The sequence below is a fragment of the Theropithecus gelada genome, chromosome 14 (genome assembly GCF_003255815.1).
Source record: "Theropithecus gelada isolate Dixy chromosome 14, Tgel_1.0, whole genome shotgun sequence".
NCBI classification, from domain to species: domain Eukaryota; kingdom Metazoa; phylum Chordata; class Mammalia; order Primates; family Cercopithecidae; genus Theropithecus; species Theropithecus gelada.
The window spans coordinates 109702847-109724158 of NC_037682.1; the positions used below are offsets into that span (position 1 = coordinate 109702847).

Genomic DNA, 21312 nt, shown 5'->3' on the forward strand with positions numbered 1-21312 from the left:
AGATTTTAGAAGATGTGTGGAAATGCCTGGATGCCCAGGCAAAAGTGTGCTACGGGGCGGGGCCTTCATGGAGAACCTTTGCTAGGGCAGTGCAGAAGGGAAACGTGGGGTCAGAACCCCCACACAGTCCCTACTGGGGCACTGCCTAGTGGAGCTGTGAGAAGAGGGCTACCGTCCTCCAGACCCCAGAATGGTAGATCCACCAACAGCTTGCACCGTTCGCCTAGAAAAGCTGCAGACACTCAATGCCAGCCCATGAAAACAGCCGGGAAGGAGGCTGTACCCTGCAAAGCCACGGGGCAGAGCTGCCCAAGACCATGGGAACCCACTTCTTGCATCAGTGTGACCTGGATGTGAGACCTGGAGTCAAAAGACATCATTTTTGGAGCTCTAAATTTTGACTGCCTCACTGGATTTCAGATTTGCATGGGCCCTGTAACCACTTTGTTTTGGCTTTGGCCAATTTCTCCCATTTGGAATGGCTGTATTTACCCAATACCTGTACCCCCATTGCATGTAGGAAGTAACCAGCTTGCTTTTGATTTTATAGGCTCGTAAGTGGAAGGGACTTGCCTTGTCTCAGATGAGACTTTGGACTGTGGACTTTTGGGTTAATGCTGAAATGAGTTAAGACTTTGGGGGACTATTGGGAAGGCATGATTTGTTTTGAAATGTAAGGATATGAGATTTCGAGGGGCCAGAGGTGGAATTATATGGTTTGGTTCTGTGTCGCCACCCAAATGTCATCTTAAATTGTACTCCCAAAATTCCCACATATTGTGGGAGGGACCCAGTGGAAGATAATTTGAATCATTGAGGTGGTTTCCCCCATACTGTTCTCATGGTAGTGAATAAGTCTCATGAGATTTGATGGTTTTATCAGGGGTTTCTACTTTTGCATCTTCCTCATTTTCTCTTGCCACCACCATGGAAGAAGTGCCTTTCACCTCCTGCCATAGATTCTGAGACCTCCCCAGCCATGTGGAACTGTAAGTCCAATTAAACCTCTTTTTCTTCCCAGTCTCAGATATGTCTTTATCAGGAACAGGAAAACAAACTAAATACAGGCAGTATGGCCATTTTCACAATGTTGATTCTACCTGTGCATGAGCATGGGATGTGTTTCCATTTGTGCTGTCTATGATTTCTTTCAGCAGTGTTTTGTAGTTTTCATTGTAGAGGTATTTCACCTCCTTGGTTAAGTATATTCCTAAGTATTTTAATTTTTTTGCAACTATTATAAAAGAGATTGAGTTCTTGATTTGATTCTCAGCTTGGTTGCTATTGGTATATAGCAAAGCTACTGATTTGTATACATTAATTTTGTATCCTGAAACTTTGCTGAATTCATTTACCAGTTCTAGGAGCTTTTTGGATGAGTGTTTAGGGTTTTCAAGGTTTATGATTATGTCATCAGCAAACAGACAGTTTGACTTCCAAATTACCAAGTTGGATGCCCCCCTCAAAGGATTTTTAAGACTAACCTTATCGAATCTTACAATAGCAACCAAAAGTATAGGAACCGCACATTTCAGACCAAGAATTAAATCAGTGGCTGTCCACCATGGCAACCCATGAGTATCAAGAGAGACAAATGCCTAAGTTTCACTGAGAAATTTCAAATTAGGAGGCCTGTGGTGAGGCCCCACAAGGAGCCACCAGCAATGCCCAGCAGGAATGAAGAACCACTGAGTTAAATCCCAAAGCTGTATTCATACCCCACTTCCAACCCATTCACCCCAAACCTTTCCCAGGACCCAAACCAGCCTCTAGTGTGTTGGCACGGTTTGGCTTTCCTCCAGGAACTTCAGTTTTTCCAGAAGTTTCTAACTGTAAATTCCTCACCAGGACTTTACTTCCCCCATCAACCAAGGCATAAAAAAAGGACGATTTCCACAAACCACCCTTATTTAGAAATAATGTGCCAGAGGAATGATTTAGGTTGGTTTTTATCTCTGATTCTTCCCAGTAACTCATACCCTAAGAACACTGCCAACAGGAGGGTCTGATCCAGTGGGGTCCTTGAGGCCACTCAGCTCAGCCTGGTTCCTAGGGCCAGTGTCCCACTCTGGAGGCCAAGTCCATGCTCCCCTCCCCTCACCAGAGCCTGTTCCTCCAGAGCTGTCCAGTCTCTCTGCCAGGCTCCAAACTCTCCACCTTCAGTGCATTGACCAAACAATGAGACAGGAGGACAGCTGGGAGGGCAGGAGTCCGAAATCACTGGTAGAGTGGCCCAGGACACACAGGGGAGTCTCCACTGCTGCTGAGATGAAGGGACTCTCCATTCTTCTCAAAAGGCTTGTTGTGTTTTTGGCATTCCCCCACCTGACTTTTTTTCAAGTGAGTTTTTCCGATCTGACCTCAGAGAAGGCCAAACTGGGTGCTGTTGGGGAAGGGCAGAAAGAAACAAAACATGCTTGTAAGAAGTAGTTCATAATCATAGCAGCTGCCATTCATTGAGCTTTCTCATGAGCCCAGCCCAATACTGAATTTCATATGCATCATCTCATGTGATCCTTACCACCAGGAGGTAGGTATTATGATTCCCATTCTAAGGATAAGGAAACTGAGGCTCAGACAGGCCAAGTTACCTGCCCAAGACCATCTGGCTGCAATACAGAGTTAGAATTTGGACCCAGGTCTGTCCAACTCCCAGCTTGCAACCTTAACCACTGTGTGTACAGCCTCAGAAAGGGAAAACAGCAAGGTGCCACTACATTTACATGAATTTCATCAATTCAACAACAAAATACAAAGGCTCTTTGTTACCTCTGCTCCCTATCAGAGAACACCTTTATAGATGAAGTCTCAAACAAGTGGCCTGCAGTCCCAAATTCACCAACAGGCTTATTTAACTTGGCACATCATATTTTACAATAACTTGACCGGCCCCTGCCGGCCTTTGAGTTTGCAGCCCAGGCCTCTCCTCTTACTCTGTTGGACCTGGATCAAGAGGAGAGGAATGGTGTTTTCCACAAAATCAAAACCATAATTGCCTAGCATTAAACCTGGGGAAGGTAGCTGTGAAGACAATTGTTCCTCCCCACCTCGGAGACTTTCTGCAAACAGTGCCACCCTGGCTGGTGACGCACTCAGCAGTAGCCACAAGGCAGCTATATCGGCAGGTCTCCAGGAGCCAGGATGAGGCCTCGCAAGTTACTGCAGTATCACATAACAAAATGGGAGAAAAATACAGGGGGAAAATGATTCCATTCAGCTGCAACTTCAGTGGAGTTAATGTTTCACTCGGTGGATCCAGGCCAGGCCTCTGATCTCACACTTCCCTGGCAGACCTCTCTCTGCTGCAATCAGCTGGGAGTCATGTGTCCTCAGGGCTGGTGCGACAGGAACAAAGCCCATCATTCCACAAACAGAGGAGGCCAGCCTTCCCAAATCCAGCAGAACACTGCTCCTTAATGGGCTGGGTGCCTATAATTAGTCTACAAATAGCACCATGCTCATCACCAGCTCACTCCTTTTGTTCCTACCCCTACTCACTGCATGCCCTGCAGTGCCTTTTCCAGGTGCTGTAGTTCTCTGAGGGCCTAAAGTCTAAGCAATGGGAAAGTAGGAATCAGACTCCGAAATATTGTATGAGATCCAGCATGTAGCCTGCCTGGCAGTTAGATTATGAGAAGGTACAATAAGTCACAAAATTAAGAAACAAAATCTAAGCAGTGGAAGGAACCCTACTTTGAGCTTTTGATAGCAAGGAAAACAACTCACTGCAACACAATACTTGCCCAAGGATCTTATCCTATTTATCGTATTTTCTTTCTCTCTCTCTCTCTCTCTCTCTGTCTCTCTGTCTCTCTCTCTCTCTCTTTGGTCTCGCTCCATCTCCCAGGCTGGAGTACAGTGGCGGGATCTTAGCTCACTGCAACCTCCACCTCCCAAGTTCAAGCAATTCTCCTGCCTCAGCCTCCCAAGTAGCTGGGAGCCCGCCACCATGCTTGGCTAATTTTTTTTTTTTTTTTTTTGTTTGAGACGGAGTCTCGCTCTGTCACCCAGGCCGGAGTGCAGTGGCCGGATCTCAGCTCACTGCAAGCTCCGCCTCCCAGGTTTACGCCATTCTCCTGCCTCAGCCTCCCGAGTAGCTGGGACTACAGGCGCCCGCCACCTCGCCCAGCTAGTTTTTTGTATTTTTTAGTAGAGACGGGGTTTCACCGTGTTAGCCAGGATGGTCTTGATCTCCTGACCTTGTGATCCGTCCGTCTCGGCCTCCCAATGTATTTTTAATAAGACAGGGTTTCACACCATGTTGGCCAGGCTGGTCTCGAACTCCTGACCTCAAGTAATCTACCTGCCTCAGCCTCCCAAAGTGCTAGGATGACAGGTGTGAGCCACCGCACTCGGCCTTTCTTTTCTTTTCTTTTCTTTTTTTTTTTTTTTGAGACAGAATCTCACTCTGTTGCCAAGGCTGGACTGTAGTGGTGGATCTCGGCTCACATAACCACCACCTCCTGTGTTCAAGCAATTCTCGTGCCTCAGCCTCCCAAGTAGCTGGAATTACAGGCACGCATCTCCACACCTGGCTAATTTTTGCATTTTTAGTAGAGAGGGGGTTTTGCCACATTGGCCAGGCTGGTCTTGAACTCCTGGCCTCAAGCAATCCACCCACATCGGCCTCCCAAAGTGCTGGGATTTCAGGCATAAACCACCACACCCGACCGTGTTTTCTTTATTAGATTGAACTGATGAGGCAAAAGACATTCTCCCTGCCCCCAGTAAAGGCCACTCTTCACTTCTTTTCACCACTAATATAAATAATCTCTGGTGATAACCTTTAATCCTTGAGCTTGGGTAAGAAAGTTTGATATCACTCTTCTATCCAGCAGAACTTCAGTTTCTCAGACTTTCCTGCTACTTAGAAAAATCACTGCCCTCAGCAGCCTCCCTGGGCAACCCAGCCACACCCACCACCACCACCACCTGAGCCTCTGACACCTGGCTCAGCTGGGGCCAGAATCATTCTCACCATGGTCATGTAGGTGGCCTCTGATTTTTCACTTGGTTCTTCTTCCTCGATCACCTCCCGTATAATTATTGAGGAGTAAATGTTTTTCTAGAGGGGGAAAATGGTACAAAAATTCCTAAAAATTAGATGAATCTTATACACCAGAGAAAAGGCCACCTATTCCTATTTGCTGGGCATCGACCACCCAAACTGGGAGGTTCAAAGGTTACTGAGAGCTAGAGAATTCCCAATAATGATAATTCAGCCTTCAGTCTTCTTGAAAAATAACTGTCAAAGAACACAGTCTTAAGAACCAAACTCTTTGCTTCAAAAGCCAAACATCTTTGTTTAGATGGATGTTTAGGTAGCAGCAGGGGTTCCTTATCTTGCTAAATTCCTTGTATTATAGAAGGGGTTATTTCCTTCTAATTACAGTAAAGGCAGAATGGCATTAATCAACAGGGTACTGTCATCATTTCCCTCAGAGGGTTTATGTGGCAGGGCCAGCCCTCATTGAGCCTCACAGCTGTGAGGTTCATGGTCCTGTCACTCGTTGGGAAAGCAGTATCATCCAGTGGCCCATTCTTGGACTACTGCACTCTACTGGGAGAAAATCCTACTCTTGGGACAAAAACAGCCCAAAACAGAGAAAGGTAACTATTCAAAGAGCGTTTTTAAAATTAAAGAAAGAAAAGAAAGAATAGGAGTTAAAGAAAACCAATCCATTTCTCAGTCTCTAGAAGCAATTATTTATAACTCCATTACTAATCAATAAGGAGAGAAAAGTCCTTCTTAATCCTTTCTTGCTAAGGTCTTAGACTATTTCATTTTAAGCATTAGAACTCCTTAACTCCTGAATATATTATAATTCCCCATTAGACTTTAGACAAACAGCACCTCCTAGATTACAAAGCATTTGCATATCATCATCTTATGTGAACCTTACAACAACCCTGTCAAGCAGGCCAGGTAACTATAATATCTTTATCCTTATCCTCATTTTGCTGGTGAGACTAGGGGAGGTGGCAGAGCTTTCTGACTCCAAGCGCAGTGCTCTTTCCTCAGCCCAATACCAGAAACTGCTGCCTGGGGCTGGTTGAGCCAGCCCCATGCACTGTACTCCTCAGAGGCTCTTATTCTAGTAACAAAGGCTTCCTGAGTCCCTGCTCTGTGCCAAGCACTGGCCTGCAAGCTGCAACATACAATGGGTAAGACATGGTTCCCGGGGAATGAGAACGGCCCAGGCCTGCATCTGCTTAGTGTTTTAGGTTGAAGCGTGTGTTCACCTCCCCTTCACAGCTTTCAAAATAGCAGGGTTCTTCTTTTATCCCTGGATTAGTCTTCTTCGTGTTCTTCACCAAGGCTGTAGAATTCACTAAACTGCAAGACATAAAGAGCATGTGGAATTAACCAGCTGGCATGGTTTATTCAAGGGTCCCTACATGAGACCCCCTCTTGGCTTTGTGAAGAGAGAGACCCCAGAGAAGACACTATTCTCTCTGGACTCCTACAGCCAGGGCTACCTGGCTCACCTGGAAACCTGAGAAGCACATCTCTTCTAATGAAGAACAAGAAGCCGTTCTGGAGATAATTTAGACTGAAAAACGGCTTCAACTTCTCTATTATCACTGAAGACACTTTCAGTCCTTATGGGAGAGGTAATTTTAAGTGAATGAAGAGCGGGGAGATAGGATTCCACTTGACCATCGTCTCTACGTTTCTGAGGACCAGGGAGTGCCGCGGAACCAGCAGGGGGCAGCAGGAGCTCAGCAAGACACCAATCCAAAGGGCTCCTGGCCTCTCCAGGGGGCGGAGCGGAATAATCCCCACGAACACCCCACCCAAGCCCCAAGCCCGGAGCTCCGCGCCTGCCTGGTCGGGGCCCCTTGGCCTTTGATCTCATGACCATTTGCCTTCTGAATATACTTTCTTTTTTTCTATTTTGGCCCAAGGCAGAACTAAAAAAAAAAAAAAATCAAAGTTTAAGCTAGAAAAGAAACCATATGTTCTGGTCTCAGTGGAAATACTTTCATTGTATTTTCTGCTTTTAAAGTTGTATCTTTTCATTGTAAAATAATTCAGATAGTACAGAAACATAAACAGTTGGAAGTGGAAGTTCCCTGCAACCCCTCACCCCATGGGATCCACCTTCTCCTTCATCTCAAATTCCACGCCGTTACCCACATTTTACAACTATCCTCCCCAGCCTCTCTCAGTGTAAGCGTAAGCTCACACAAAATGTAGTTAGTACATATACTGCTGGAGTGAGCATCATATTATTTTCTCATTTATAAAAATGAGGTCATCCCATAAATTCTGCATTTTTACCCCTTGGATATCTTTCCATGTCATCACACAGAGGGATCTGGAGTGTTTCATTGAGTGAAGCACTGGTTCACTGAATCACTGCCTTTCTGACAGACACTGGTAATGATCCCTATTTCTGATTATAAGCATGACTGCAGTTTTGCACAAATCTCAGCATATCCATCTAATTATTTCTTTAGAATAAACGACTAGACATGGAAGTGCTACCTTTCCTTTGGGGGGAAACTGAGGCTCAGACAGGGGAAGTAAGCTGAGAGTGGAACCCAGGTTGTCTAGCTCAGTGCTCCAAGCATGCCCAGAGCAAAGACCTTCAGAGAGGCCAGCCAAGTTCAAACCCAAATCAGGAAGCTCTAGGGAGGGGAAGTGAAAACTTAGCAGGTCCAAGTGTTTTCTGCACAATCAAAGACCCACTGGGAAAGAACACTCAAAAGTCAGGATTATTCATGAGGCCCTTTCCCACTGACACTATTTCAACAAGACAGTCAATCTGTGCCCCTCATCGATAGTTGGATAAACTGAGGGGCGTGGATCTGCCAACAGCCAGTGAAACACTAGTGTCCATGTTGGAGCATCTGGGGACTTCTGAGACCCTGGGAGAACTACTAATGAAATCCAGGCCTTGAAAAGCACTTTTTTTTTTTTTTTTTTTTTTAGACAGAGTCTTTTATCTTTTAGATAAAACCACTGGCAACCCTTAAGATCTTAGCTTCTATGTGGAACGTACAGTGTGGATAATTTTAAAATCATCTCTTAGGCAGTGAATGATACCATGATAGTTCTTTTGTAAGATTTATGCTCTGAATTATGCCCTACTGAGACCCCCATTTCTAAGGGAGTTTGTAGTCTTTACGTAATACCAAAGTGAATGAGGAGAGTGTAGGAACATTAAATTATTTTCCAGGCACAGTGAGCAAAGTGGGCAGGGTTACCACAGTTGATTCTTTAAAATGCTCACTTTAAAATGCCCACTTCTGTGAGAATGGCATAGTAGGACCCTATCACCTCTTCCACTTTGGATAGAAGCAGCCTTGTACCCCCAGCCTCCCGACCCAAGGGGCGGGGGCAGCCCTGTACCTCTTATTCCCACAGGTCCTCTTCACGATCAATATCAGAACAGGGAGCAGCAGGATTGTGGCACAGACAGTTCCCACGATGATCACCAGCTGATTACCACCCAGGACCAGAGGCCTCAGGGCTGCCGGGGTCACCAGTGCTGGGAAAGGAGAAAAGCAAGGAGAGGGTCTCAATAACTTTAGCAAAGAGCCGAGAGCCCCACAACCCTGTTCCAGGTAGCACCAGCCAGGCCAGGAAGCAGAGGGAAGGCCAGACTCTACCCCATATCTGGACACTAGGGACACTGTCTCCATGAGATTGAGAACCAAAGTCTAACCCCCCTGTTTGCCCTAAAATGTAGACTAAGGTGGGTGGGAGAAGAGGCTAGCACTTCACCTGTAGTAAAGTTTCCTTTCACGTCAACAATTCTGTTCTAAAATTTGGCTTAACAAGTGACCGAGAAATAACAGGCATCTTAGAGGCTGCTGATCTTCCCCAGGGCAAGTGGTTGTCTTCAAAAGAACACATGCCCCAAGACTCAGCCCCACAACGACGATACCAAGGAAAGCCTCTGGAGGTACTTCTGCCCATAGGGTACCTTCTACTCATCTGCATGGTTCTTTCTAAACACATAAAGCAAGCACCTCCTCAGGACCAGACAGCACTAGGTACAGGGGATTCAGAGACAAATGATGTATGGTCCCTGCTTCCAAGGAAGGAGACAAACACGTCAACAGAAAACCACAGGCTGCTGTAGGCACTACAACAGAAGTCTGTACGGGGAACAGAGGGTCACAGAAAAAAGGGTGCCCAATTCTATGTGCAGCAAATGAGAATTTGCCAGCAAAAGTTCTAAAGTTTAACCTGAGACTTATAGGAAACATCCAGTTTCTTGGGCAGACAATCTGGGGAAGGACAGAGGGGATGTTCTGCGCAAGATCTGAAGGCCTGACAGGATGGTGATTTTAGAAACTAGAAAGAGTTCAATGGATCTGGCACAAAAGTGGCATCTGTGGGTGTGCTGGAGAATTTGGCTGGAGAGATGATAGGGTCCAAGTCAGGAAGGACCTTGACTATCTCAACCAAGAATTTGGCATTTTTCTGCAGGCAATGAAAAAACCATTGAAAGATTATTAGCAGTGGAAGAGAAAGTTCTTAATGTGATTTAGAAAGATGGCACCAAGAGCCGTGTGAAGAATGAGGAGCAGTGGCTGAGAGAGAAAGCAGAGACTGGTTAGAGGCCTACAGTTCAAGACAGAGATGAAGACAGCCAGAACTAAGGTGGCAGTGACAGACTGGAAGGAAGACAACTTCAAGAGTCTGTAGTAGGAGTCAAGGACTTGTTGACCTGACCTGTTAGATTGGGGTCAAGGAAAGGGAAGGAATCAAGCACATCCCCAGGCATCTAGTTACACAACTGAGGTTGGGGAGATGGGCTGAGGAAGGGTGTACAGGGGTAGGTGAGACATGTCGCGTATGAAGGATTTGTGGAAAACTCGTGTAGAGTTTACTATGCATATCCATGAGTGTGTGTGGAATTGGGTCCAACATAGAGTGCATATAAAATATAGTGTCCAACGCTACTGAGGGAGAGAAGGCTGAGGATGGATAGTTGCAGTGCCATTGGTGGTCTAAGCTGGAGTACAGGTAGAATAAGCCAGAATGCAGTGCACTGAAGAGTTAATGGGAGATGAGACAGTAGTATTCCAAACACAGACCTTTAGCAAGCTATTTGGCTATGTTGAGAAAGAAATACATGATTGTGGTGGTGGTTGTACAACTCTGAATGTACTAAAACCATTGAGCCGAACGCTTTAAATGGGCAAATTGTATGGTATGTGAATTGTATCTCAGGAAAGCAATCTGAAGAAAAAGAAAGACACAGAATGGAGCCGAAGAAAAAAAGACATAGAAGGGAGTTGGAGTAGGTAGGTGGTAGAATCGAGCAAATTTGAATGGTAGAAGCCAACAGAAAGTGAGAGCTCAAAGAGCCATGTTGTGAGGCTCCTGGGAAGGATGCCACCTGGGCACAGGGGGCCAGATAAGCCCAGAGCAGAAGGGACCCTCCTCTGTCTCAGGATGGCAGGGCAGAGATAAGGATGGGGAGACATAGATATGTTTGTGGGTAGAGAAGCTGCATGAGCCCCCATAATAGCTCGATTTTCCCTGTGAATTGGACTTCTGAGAAGGAAGCACACAGAAAGATGATGGTCCTTTAAGAAACCCATCTGCCCTGCTCCCCTCTCCAGCTGGAGACAAGGTGCCTACACAGACTTAAATCTCTGGCCTGAGGTATGAGGTATGTTCCATCCTCACCCCATCTTCCCCGCCCCCAATCAACCACAACCAACTCCTGAAGGCCCTAGCAAGGGGCAAAGTCCACAGGCCACATCCTGATTGCTAACTGGGTTATGGTTTAACTTCAACCCCTCACTTATCAACCTCTCTCTGTCAACACAATCGAGTCTTTCCTCTCCTACACACCACTGGCCTTGATGCACGCTGTTTGCCAGAACCGAGAACCTCTGATCAGAAAACCCCTCCATTTTTGGTTCTGGTGCCTGCATGTTCCTCTCTGTTCCTGGCTGTCTCTCACTAGCTTAGGATCACTTCCCGCTCCACTCTAGCGCGTACAGCACCTCCCTTGAAACCAAGTATGCTGACTTTGGACATCAACTCAGATCCTTCCCTGAGCTTCTGTATCTTTACATCAATAGACGACCCTGGCAATGAGTGGGGTCTGGCAGAGGATTGGTATTCACTAAATTAGCTCCCCTGTCCCTGGCCTAGCAGCGGGGCCAGAACTAGGGTGAGGCAAGTCAGGTACCTGAGGAGCCACCTCTAAGGAGGCATCATTCTCAGGGTTGTGCAAGGCCAGAGTCAGCACCTGAGAGGGATGCCTCCTTCAATTTTGCATCCTAGGAACCTCTCCGGCCTCACTCTAGTCCTGGCCCCATGCACCAGCCAGGAGGTCCCTCAATGCCCCCCAGCCAAATGTTAGATACTTCGAGGCTCTTCTGGGCTGACATGCAGCACAATGGTTTTCTTGAACACCAGGTTCCCTAGGTGGATACTGCAGGTGTAGTTTCCTCCGTCTGACTCCCTCACTCCTTGAAGCACGATGGAACCGTCATTGCGGAAAATGTCCCCCACCAGGTTCACACGATTCTGGAAGTGGCCCCAGCTCTGGGAGTACCCCACGGACATCCTGAGTTTGTGGTAGTAACGAAACACAATCTCCTCCTGGAAGGGGAAGGCAAAAAGTATGAGATTGTGAGGACTGGAGTGGAGCAGGGAGCGGAGAAAATGGGGGAGGGAAGATCTCAGGACTCCCAAGGCCCTGCTAGGTGAAGGCAGTAAGGGTATTATCAGAAAGCTTTAAATAACACAAAGTCATGTACACGCACATACACATGTGCATGTGTGTGTGCTTGTGAAGGACATCACCAAACCATGAACAGTTGTTCCATCTGAACAGAGGGATGAGAAAAGGAGGACTTTCATTTTGTGTACCTTTCCAGTAAAAAAAGCAAAAGTATACTTTTATTCTTGATGACATTTCTAGTTGGATTTCCAATAGGAACCTGAAACACGTCTAAAACGGAACTCCATCTTTCCCCCAAACCAGTTCTTTCCAGTCCATCCCATTTGGGTACATGGCAATGCCTTCCTCCAGATACTCAGGCTAAAAATCTTGGAGTCATCCTTAATTTCTTTCTGGAAAAAATCACATCAAATCCCTCAGCAAATCCTATCACCTCAACCCTCAAAATAAATCCCCAATCCAGCCAGTCCTCACCTCCTCCACTGATACCATTCTGGTCCAGCTCATCTCTCACCTGGGTTCCTGCAACAGCGTTCTTACTTGTCTCCCTGCTTATTTGCTATGACAATCTATTTTCAGCAGATGAGGCTTTAAAAATGTAAGTTAAATCATGTTACTCCTGTGCTCAAAACCCTTCATTGCCCCTACTCCCATTTATACCAAAATGCAAGGCCCTGCATGACCCAGCCCATCTCCCTTTTCCTCTGACTTCAACTTCTACTTGCTCTTCCCTCACCTACTTAGGTCACTGCACTCCAGCCACATGGACCTCTTGGCTGCTCCTTGCATACTGGCTGCAGGGTCTTTGCACTTGCTACTGTCTATGACTGCAAGAACATTCTTCCCCTACACACATGCAGGATTCACTCCCTGACTTCCTTCACACCTCTCCTCAAATGTCATCTCAGTGTGGCCTCCCCAAGCACCCACATAACAAAAACCACAAAGTCCTGCTTTATCGTTCCCCATAGGCTCTTACTATTGCCTGATGTATTATATACTTCTTTATTATTTTATGCGTATCTCCCTCATCTTAGTTGTAAGTTTCCCATCAGGTCAGGGGTTTTGAGTATTCTTCATATAGCAGATGCTTTAAAAATAACTTGTTAAATGAATATTGGCGTTTAAAAAAAAGGCATGCAGATTGCTTTTTTAAAGCTTTTAAGAAAAGTTAATGGGTATGTAGACACAAACGTGAATGAAGTGACCTGGCCCCTAACATTTGTCTCTTGTGATTCAAATTCACAACCTCAAAATGTCAATTCTCATCCTATTTTCTCCTGTGAATCACTCAATGGATGACATTTAAATGCATGGCAAGCTCTCAGGGGTGAACCTGGGACCAGATGTACTCCATCATGATGTCACCCACTGTGACCCACTCAGATAGCATAGAGGAATCAAGTGCAAATGACTTTGTTAGAGAGATGACCTGGAATATGTTTTAATTTATAAAAGTTAATCTTTAATAAATTTTGCCCCTTAACTTTTATTAATAACAAGTTACTTGGGATATCCCCACAATACATGTTGACTCATAAGTATACGACCACATCATGGTTGAGATCTACTGGTCTAATGAACGAACTTGCTGTTTACTGCTGTATAGATCTCCCAAGAAATACCCCTCACCCTGGCCCCCAGGATCGATCAATCCCAGCACGTGAAGTACCCATGAAAATTCCCTCCATCACATAAATGGGGCAATGGAGCACAGATGAAAAGTCACAGAACTAACCCCAGTAAGAATAAAAGTGTAATCACTTTTATGCCTAGCCCATTGCTTTCCTGGCTGGGCCACAAAAATCATCTCCCTCATTCTCCCACGGACTCTATACAAAGGAAAAGGGAGAAAGAAGGAAACTAAAATGTAGGGGCCAAGTCATGTACAAAATGCTTTACATGTACAATTTCACATTGGCATCTAAAAGTTAAGCATCATCATCATCTTCTTGTTCTTCTTCTTCTTCATTGGAGTTATCTTTCCCACCAGAAAGCTGAAATTGCTAGGAGAAGATCCAGTTCTGATAAGCCCCAAAGCCCAGGCTCTTGCAACACCTCCTCATGTGCCTGATTCTACCTCTGTCCTGACACCATCAGCCAGAGCCTTCTCTAACACAGTGATGTTTCCTCCTTGTTACCTTTGCGCGCCGTCCTGAAAATATCCATTCTACCTTGGTCACGTGTTTCACTTCTGTGCTCTGGAAAACACATCCCATCCGAATCATTTCACCCACGCGGACCATGAGCTCTGAGGATAAAATAGTAAATCAAGTCAGACTCAAGTTATAATCTATAGAAGTCAAAGACTTTCTAGAAGAGATCATGGTTAGCCAAAGACCCTCAGCAGCAAAAATCACTGTCACCACCAAACACTATACATATTCCCTCTGTAGGTGATCCGGAGGATCCTCCCTGGATCCAAAGTACTCAGAGCCTCCTCCCTCAGACCAGCACAGCAGCATCCCCAAGATGAGAATACCCTCTAGCTGCCCACATGTACCAAGCCCGAGGGTTTCTGCTGTCTCCATACCACCATAAACACTTTCTGGTCCTCTTTAATTCCTTTCTCTTTCCCCTTTTCCAGAATTCCTCCCATGAACTCTAATTTCACATCAAGTTTGTACTAAAGGAAGTATGGAAAATCTCAAAGCCCCCACTTTATGTTCATCGTCTTAGATACCAACATCTGCTTAGCATAAACAGGAAGTGGAAAGTTATAGAACTCTCATTCTTATATTTAACCCACTGACTCTCCCAACTAAAAAAAATGAACCATGGGTAACTTTCTTCAACTTCTTTTATTCTTTTTCTTTTATTCTAGGACCTAGTTCTGGCCTTGGTACAAGTCACAGGACTCCTTGCTAATTAGGCCAAGACAAAAGACTTTTCTTTCTGTTTTCATCCTGCTCTCTCCTGCCCCCACCCTCCCCTCTTCCCCTGCTTCTGGCTTTCCAACTCCTAGGCTCTTCCTTCTGCCTATTGTACAAGCAGCTGACCCACCATATGTTTATTACATAAATCATTTTAAGTGGCCCGTGAAAAAGAAAAGAAGTGGAAAGATATTTCTGATTTTTCAGTAATGCTCTATACAAATCAACCACAAAGTTGATTAAGCAATGAAAGGCAGGGTAGTGTATAAGGAAGACACAGGTCTAGGTCTTAAGTGCACAGAGTTCCTTCAAAAGAGTGTTAAGCAAAGATCACGAGGGAACAGAGTGCATAAGCCACCCTTTTATCCAAATTCTTTCCCTGGGAGAAGAGTAACTTCCTGCCCAGCAGGAGAAATGCACAATAGGAAGAAAGCAAAAGAAAATATTGTGAACTCTAAAATCTATGGAAGGAATTATTTTGAAAGCGATAAAAAATTTACTCCAAAGAATACCAGCAAGGAAGCAAACTCCCTTTAAATCTATCAGCACATTAAGAATTAAACTCTATTTTTAAAATGCAATAATAACAACTGAACATTCTGAGTCATTTCAACGCACCAGCCATGTGCTAGACACCCTGTACATGGTAGATCAGTTAGACATTACAATATTTTGAGGTTTGTATGACTACTCTCCCATTTTGCAGAGAAGGAAAGTAAAGGAGCCCAACGCCACATGGCCAGTAAAAGGTAAAGCCAACATTTAAGCTCAGGCCTGAGCGAAGGCAAAGCCCGAGTTTTCTCACTCACTCTACTGTGGCACCCCACATAAGTAGAAGGATGGCTGATTCTAGAGCAAAAGTAGAGGACATTAATCTAATTATTATTTTCATCTATAGTATTTAAATTAAGAACTATGAAAAAAAGAATTGAAGCAGTAGAATCATAGACTGTCAACTGAAGGGTAAACTTTGTAGAGAAAATTATAGATGACTGCAAAAGACGGAGTTGCCACGTTGGTGGAGGCAACTTACATAAAGCAAGTTGGAGCACCTTCCACTAGGCAAAATTGTTAGGGGTTGGATCTATTCCCATTCTATAAAAAAAAAAATACAGTTTGCTCCACTAGCCACTGGGGAAATATCTGACTACCTCTAACATTGCCCTAGCCTGTTTCTATGAATTCCTCAGCTCTTGAAATTGACTCCTTGCAGTTTCCTCTGTGTCTCTTCTAAGCAGGAAAAGGCTGTGCTTGCATGGGCAAGTGTTCAGGCACAGCATTAGAGACCAAAGGCAGAAAAAGGAAGCAAAAAGAGAATCCTTTGTAATACCAGCAATTTGGGGAGGCTGAGGCAGGAGGATCACTTGAGCCCAGGGGTTTGAGACCAACCTGGGCAATGTAGGGAGACCCCGTCTCTACTTAAACAAACAAACAAAGTCAGGCATGGTGATGCATACCTATGGACCTAGCTACTAGGGAGATTGAGGCAGAAGGATCACTTGAACCCAGGAGTTCAAGGCTACAGTGAGCCGTGATTGTACCACTGCAACTCCAGAGCCTGGGTGACAGAGCAAGACCCTACCTCAAAAAAAAAAAAAAAAAAGAAGAAGAGAGAATCCTTGGGCACAGGCATCTGATTTGCTTCTTCTTCCGGGAGAACCAGAGCTTTGGAATTAAGAGAAAAATGACAATATGGATAATTAGGAGAGGGGCCAGAGGCCACCTCCTACAACTCCATTTTTTAGAAATTGGATTCAAGCAAGGGATGCTAACTCAGTAACTTCATTCATTCCACAAATGCTTATTAATTGCTTACGCTGTACCAGGGGCTGTGCCCAGGCAAGCAGGGAAGACACAAGTGAATGGGTGTGATGAGTGTCATAAGAGAGGAAGGAAGGGTGCACTGGAGGAACTCATGAATAAAGCTGGGAGGCTAAGGACCTAAGCTAGCTGCAGGCGGGAAATGGCCCCAGATTCTAGTTCCCTAACTACATTACAAAGTTTCCTGGGGTCACCGACTGTTCCTTCTATTCCGCAATCTTAAAGAATGCATCTAGTTCTGCAGCTTGCAAACTTTTACTTTCATTTATGTATTTTTATTTGTAAGTGTTTATATCAATAAGCAAAACTAAATTTTAGAGACACTGGCTGACATTAGTTTGGATATCATTAGTTTATTATAAAAGAGAGACATGGAAATTATTTACACGATGAAAGATTTCAGAACTCCAGTGGAATGAGTGGCTTCACATGAGACTTTTTCAATAGTGATTTATTTCAATATATATACTTTCCAAGAATCCACCATCTCTAAATAAAGAATGATCCCTGTCATCCAGAACTACTTTGGTGCCTCCATATTCTAGATTCTGGGGGAATAATTTTATCTCCAGCTTTTGGGCTAACTGGTTGAATCTCTCTACCCTTTCCTTTGAGCCCAATACAACAGCTTCTACAGTTGCTTGCAATACTTTCGAGATTTTTCTGGAAGCATAATGCCTCCTTTGGTTACAGTCTCAGCTGCATTCCTTTCAACTAATATCCAAAGAGGCAAAAAAAAAAAACTTTCTAAATGACTCAGGCCACCATAGCTTATACTCTCGCTTTCAAACTGCTTGAAAGCAGCAGAATCCTTATTCAAACCAAATCTTACCTGGTAGCCCAATGAATACAACAGGAAAAAGGAAAAGGACTTTGGTTGCAATGCAGGTGGGAGCCTGGGGTCCTATCTGAGCAGATATGTCTGCTACCAACCCCCTGCCCCACTTTTACCATTCATGTTCTTTGGAACTTAAGGTTTTACAGAGCACAAATTTTAAAACCACCCATCTACCACTCCCTCCACTTATAAATGGAAAAATAAAGTGCAAAGAGTTAGAAAGATCTGTTCTTTTCTTCTTTTTTTTTTTCTTTTTTAAGAGTCAGGGTCTCAGCTCTGTCACCCAGGCTGGAGTGCAGTGGTGCAATCACAGCTCACTGCAGCCTCCACCTCCTGGGCTCCAGTGATCCTCTCACTACAGTCTCCCTAGTACCTGAAACCACCACAGTCATGTGCCATCATGCCCAGCTTTTTTTTTTTTTTTTTTTTTTAAAGACATAGAGTCTCGCCATGTTGCCTAAGCTAGTCTCAAACTGGCCTCAAGTGATCCTCCCACCTCAGGCTCCCGAAGTGTTAGGATTACAGGTGTGAGCCATCACACCCAGCCTTTTTTTTTTTTTTTTTCTTTTTTTAGATAGAGTCTTGCTCTGTCACCCAGGCTAGAATGCAGAGGTACCATCATAGCTCACTGCAGCCTTGAACCCCTGGACTCAAGCAATCCTTCTGCCTCAGCCTCCCAAAATGCTAGGATTACAGGCATGAGCCACTGAGCCTGGCCTGCTCATTTCTTTTCTATCCCCCAGAACACCTAACAGAGGGTACCTATAAAATACAGATGTAGCATCAATGTGGATAACTGAGGAAAGGTATTAGGGCATAGTAAAAAAGAACATGGACTCTGTTGTCAGAGGTGCCAGGGATCAAGTACTAGTTATGCCATTGAATAAATATGTGTCCAAAACATATTTGGACACATATGTGAACAAAACATCCTTCACAGGGCTTTTGGGAGGAGGAAGTGTGTTTGAAGTAATAATACAATAATTATCAATATTTTATTTAATAAAATAACTATATTTTTATTGACTGAAATCATTATGATCATTTTTTGAAGATTCACTCTGTGGTAAGTACTTAGCCCAAAGGCTGGCATTTGCTCAAGATAATCAGTTTCCTTGCCTCTTGCACATGGAATCTCTTGCCCCTTGGCCCCTCTTTAAGTAAGCATTTGCGTACCTTTAGGCTCCTCTGGTAGCACATGCAGTACCACCGCCTTCTTGAACACCTGGCTTTCCCCTTTGAGGCGGATTTCACAGGTATAGGTTCCCTGGTCAGCCTCTTGCACATCTTGGAGCAGGAGAGAGCCATCATTGCATAAGATGTCCCCCATCAACTGTACGCGGTTCTGGAAGCGCCCTATAGGCACACTGAGATTGGAGTAATAGTATAGCACATATTCATCCTGAAGGGCAAAACAGTGTTGGAGAAAATCAAAAGAGGTGCTAGACCGAGGAGCCTGGATCCCAGATACTCTGTTATGTGGGGGCAGCAGAGCTATCATCATGATCATGATCCAAAAGCATTTGGTACCCAGTTAATAAAAATAATGTGCCAGGCAACAGTCCAACTTGCACAAGATCTGCGGCTCACTTTCTACAAGGACAAATGGAGAAATGCGGTCCACATTTTATTTCTTACAGTTTAAGGTAAAATATAGCACCCACTCTGAAGATCACTCTACGGTTTTAAACTTACAACTTTTGAAAACCATCTCTCATTTTCACCCTAGTTTCTACCACGGCCCCAGATTAGATGGCATTCAGATGCATGATCTATTTTCACTAGTGCTGTGGGTGGTGTTGGCGTGAGAATTCCAGGCATGGCCGGCTGGCTGCCACTTCTCTCATCTCTACCCTCCTCCCGGCAGCAGTATCATAACACAAAAGGAGTCATCCACAGGCAATGGTGCTAGGCTGGGCCCTGGGGAATTCTTTTGTTTTTGGTTTTGGTTTTGTATTGTTTTCCTCCGTCACCCAGGCTGGACTGCAGTGCACAATCCACAGCTCACTGCAGCTTCACCTCCTAGGCTCAGGTGATCCTCCCACCTCAGTCTCCCAAGTAGCTGGGACTACAGGTACATGCCACTGCAGCCAGCTAATTTTTGTGTTTGTTTTTTTTTGTAGAGATTGTTTTTTTGCCATGTTGCCCAGGCTGGTCTCGAACTCTTGAGCTCAAGTGATCCCCCCGCCTTAGCCTCCCAAAGTGCTGGGATTACAGGCGTGAGTTACCACACCCGGCAGAAATTCTTACTCTACTTACACCATGGACCTATCCCTCTTATAAAAATAAAGGCCAATAAAAATTTGAGTGAGAGTAGTGTTATAGGGACAACAGGGAGTGTGCTCTGTTGAGCTACAAAAACAATATTTTATTTGCAAACATTGGGAGTTTCTTGTTAGTAACAAACTACATGGGATGTTTTTCACAAATGATCCTGATATACGATTATCTATACAGACTCTCTGATGAGGCTTAATACACTGTTCCTCACTCCAAAGAGCTCCATGAAAGACCCTTGCCCAGCCATGCTGCATCTGCTAATCCCAACACTTTAAGCAGCCACAAAGGAGAAAAGGATGATTCCCCAGCACATAAATGGAGCAGTGAAAAACACTGAAAGAATCTGTCCTCCTCCCCACCCCAAAAAAGATTACTGTGGTATAGTTCCTATGCCTAGGTCAGAGCTCTCCTTTCTAGAACCTTGGAATTTACCCCTCTCACCCACTTCTGCTACTTAACAAAGGGTAGAGATAAAGGAAGGAAACTAAAAGAATTTCATGTGCAAGAACAAGGAACCTCTCATTTCATGTGTGTGTCTCCCATTAGCCCCTTAACTACTTGAAAGGTAAGCATTACCATTATTGTAATTGCCTTCCTCTTCACAGCTCAGGAAGCTAAGATCAGCAAGGTTGAGTAACTTACTTACCCAGCTGATAACATAACCAAGTTCCTGAGCTAGTACAAGGCCCAGTTCTGATCATCTCCAAAGCCCCGGCTCTTGTAACACCTCCTGGTGGCACCTGATGCCTGACTCTTACACCACTCTGTCCTGACACCAGCAGTCAGGGGCTTCTATTACACAATGATGTTTCCCCCGCGTTACCTTGGCCTGCTCTCCTGATGAGAGAATCCAGTCTATCTTGAATATGCATTTGTCTTCTGTGCTCTGGAAAACACATCCCATCAGAGCTGAATCACCCACATGGACTGTTAGCTCAGCGGGGGAAACATTCAAGTCATTCAGGCCCAAGGAATAATCTATAGAAGTCAAAGGCAAGAGGACACATCATTTAGACAAATACTCTCAACAACAAAAATCAATTTCAATCATGGAGTACTAAACACCCCTCTCCCTGGATGATCCAACATAGACAAAGTCCTCAGAGGCGTGTTCAAAGGCAGCATGGCATCCCTGTCCTCTGGTTACCTATATGGCTCATCAGAAGGGTTCTGCAATCTTCATACTACAATAAATGCTGTCTGGCTCCCTCCTCCTATCTAGTCCCTTACGCTTTTCTGGAATTCTTCCTCCCAACCTTTCTAAAGAAATAAGGGAAACCCTGGAAGTCTCTCCTTTCTGATCATCAATTTAGACACCCACCTCCACTTACCAGGAAATGGGATGTTCCTTGCTCTTAAGTCTCCCACTGGTTCCCTCTCTGAAAAAAGGACCTTTTGTCTACTTCCTCTTCGTCTTTTAGTTCCTTTACAAAAGCTTATTTCTGCATTTGCTGGCTGATTCTGGCTGTAGGGCAGGTCCTTATAATTAGGCCACCATGGAGCATAGCTTTCCTCCTGCATTTCCACTGTGTTTGTCCTCTCCCTGCCTCACCCCTCCAGCTTTGTCATCAGCTTTCCAGCCTCTAGGTGCTTCACACAGGGACCCCTGTCCATTATCTCTAGGTTGCTCAAGCAATTTCAAGAGGTCACTACAAGAAAAAAACATTACATGGATATTTCTGTTTTCACAAGATATGCTCTATGCAAAGAGACAACAAAATCAAGAAAGATACATTTAGATGCTGCCCAATTCATATCAGAGAAGAGCCAAGTGATGGGAATGAACAGAATATGTGCCAGTCTTTTCATGCAAGCTGTTTCCCTGAGAGAAGAGAGT

At 44.8% G+C, this 21312-nt stretch overlaps 1 protein-coding gene across 3 annotated transcripts in view; it reads right to left on the reverse strand.

Annotated features, from left to right (window-relative positions):
• Positions 1 to 1922: 1922 nt before the first annotated feature.
• Positions 1923 to 21312, reverse strand: part of JAML (junction adhesion molecule like) — a 33972-nt gene continuing 14582 nt past the window's right edge. For 2 of the 3 annotated variants that reach the window (XM_025356303.1, XM_025356302.1), the window contains 8 exons: positions 20299 to 20453; positions 18372 to 18597; positions 13805 to 13914; positions 11344 to 11581; positions 8360 to 8498; positions 6244 to 6337; positions 4979 to 5065; positions 1923 to 2383 (listed from right to left, as the gene is read on the reverse strand). In XM_025356303.1, coding sequence (XP_025212088.1) covers positions 2291 to 2383; positions 4979 to 5065; positions 6244 to 6337; positions 8360 to 8498; positions 11344 to 11581; positions 13805 to 13914; positions 18372 to 18597; positions 20299 to 20379 — 1068 coding nt within the window. In that variant the 5' untranslated portion in view covers positions 20380 to 20453 and the 3' untranslated portion in view covers positions 1923 to 2290. Of the gene's footprint in view, positions 2384 to 4978; positions 5066 to 6243; positions 6338 to 8359; positions 8499 to 11343; positions 11582 to 13804; positions 13915 to 18371; positions 18598 to 20298; positions 20454 to 20796; positions 21252 to 21312 lie in introns of those variants that run through there. The other variant, XM_025356304.1, reaches the window with a different exon arrangement.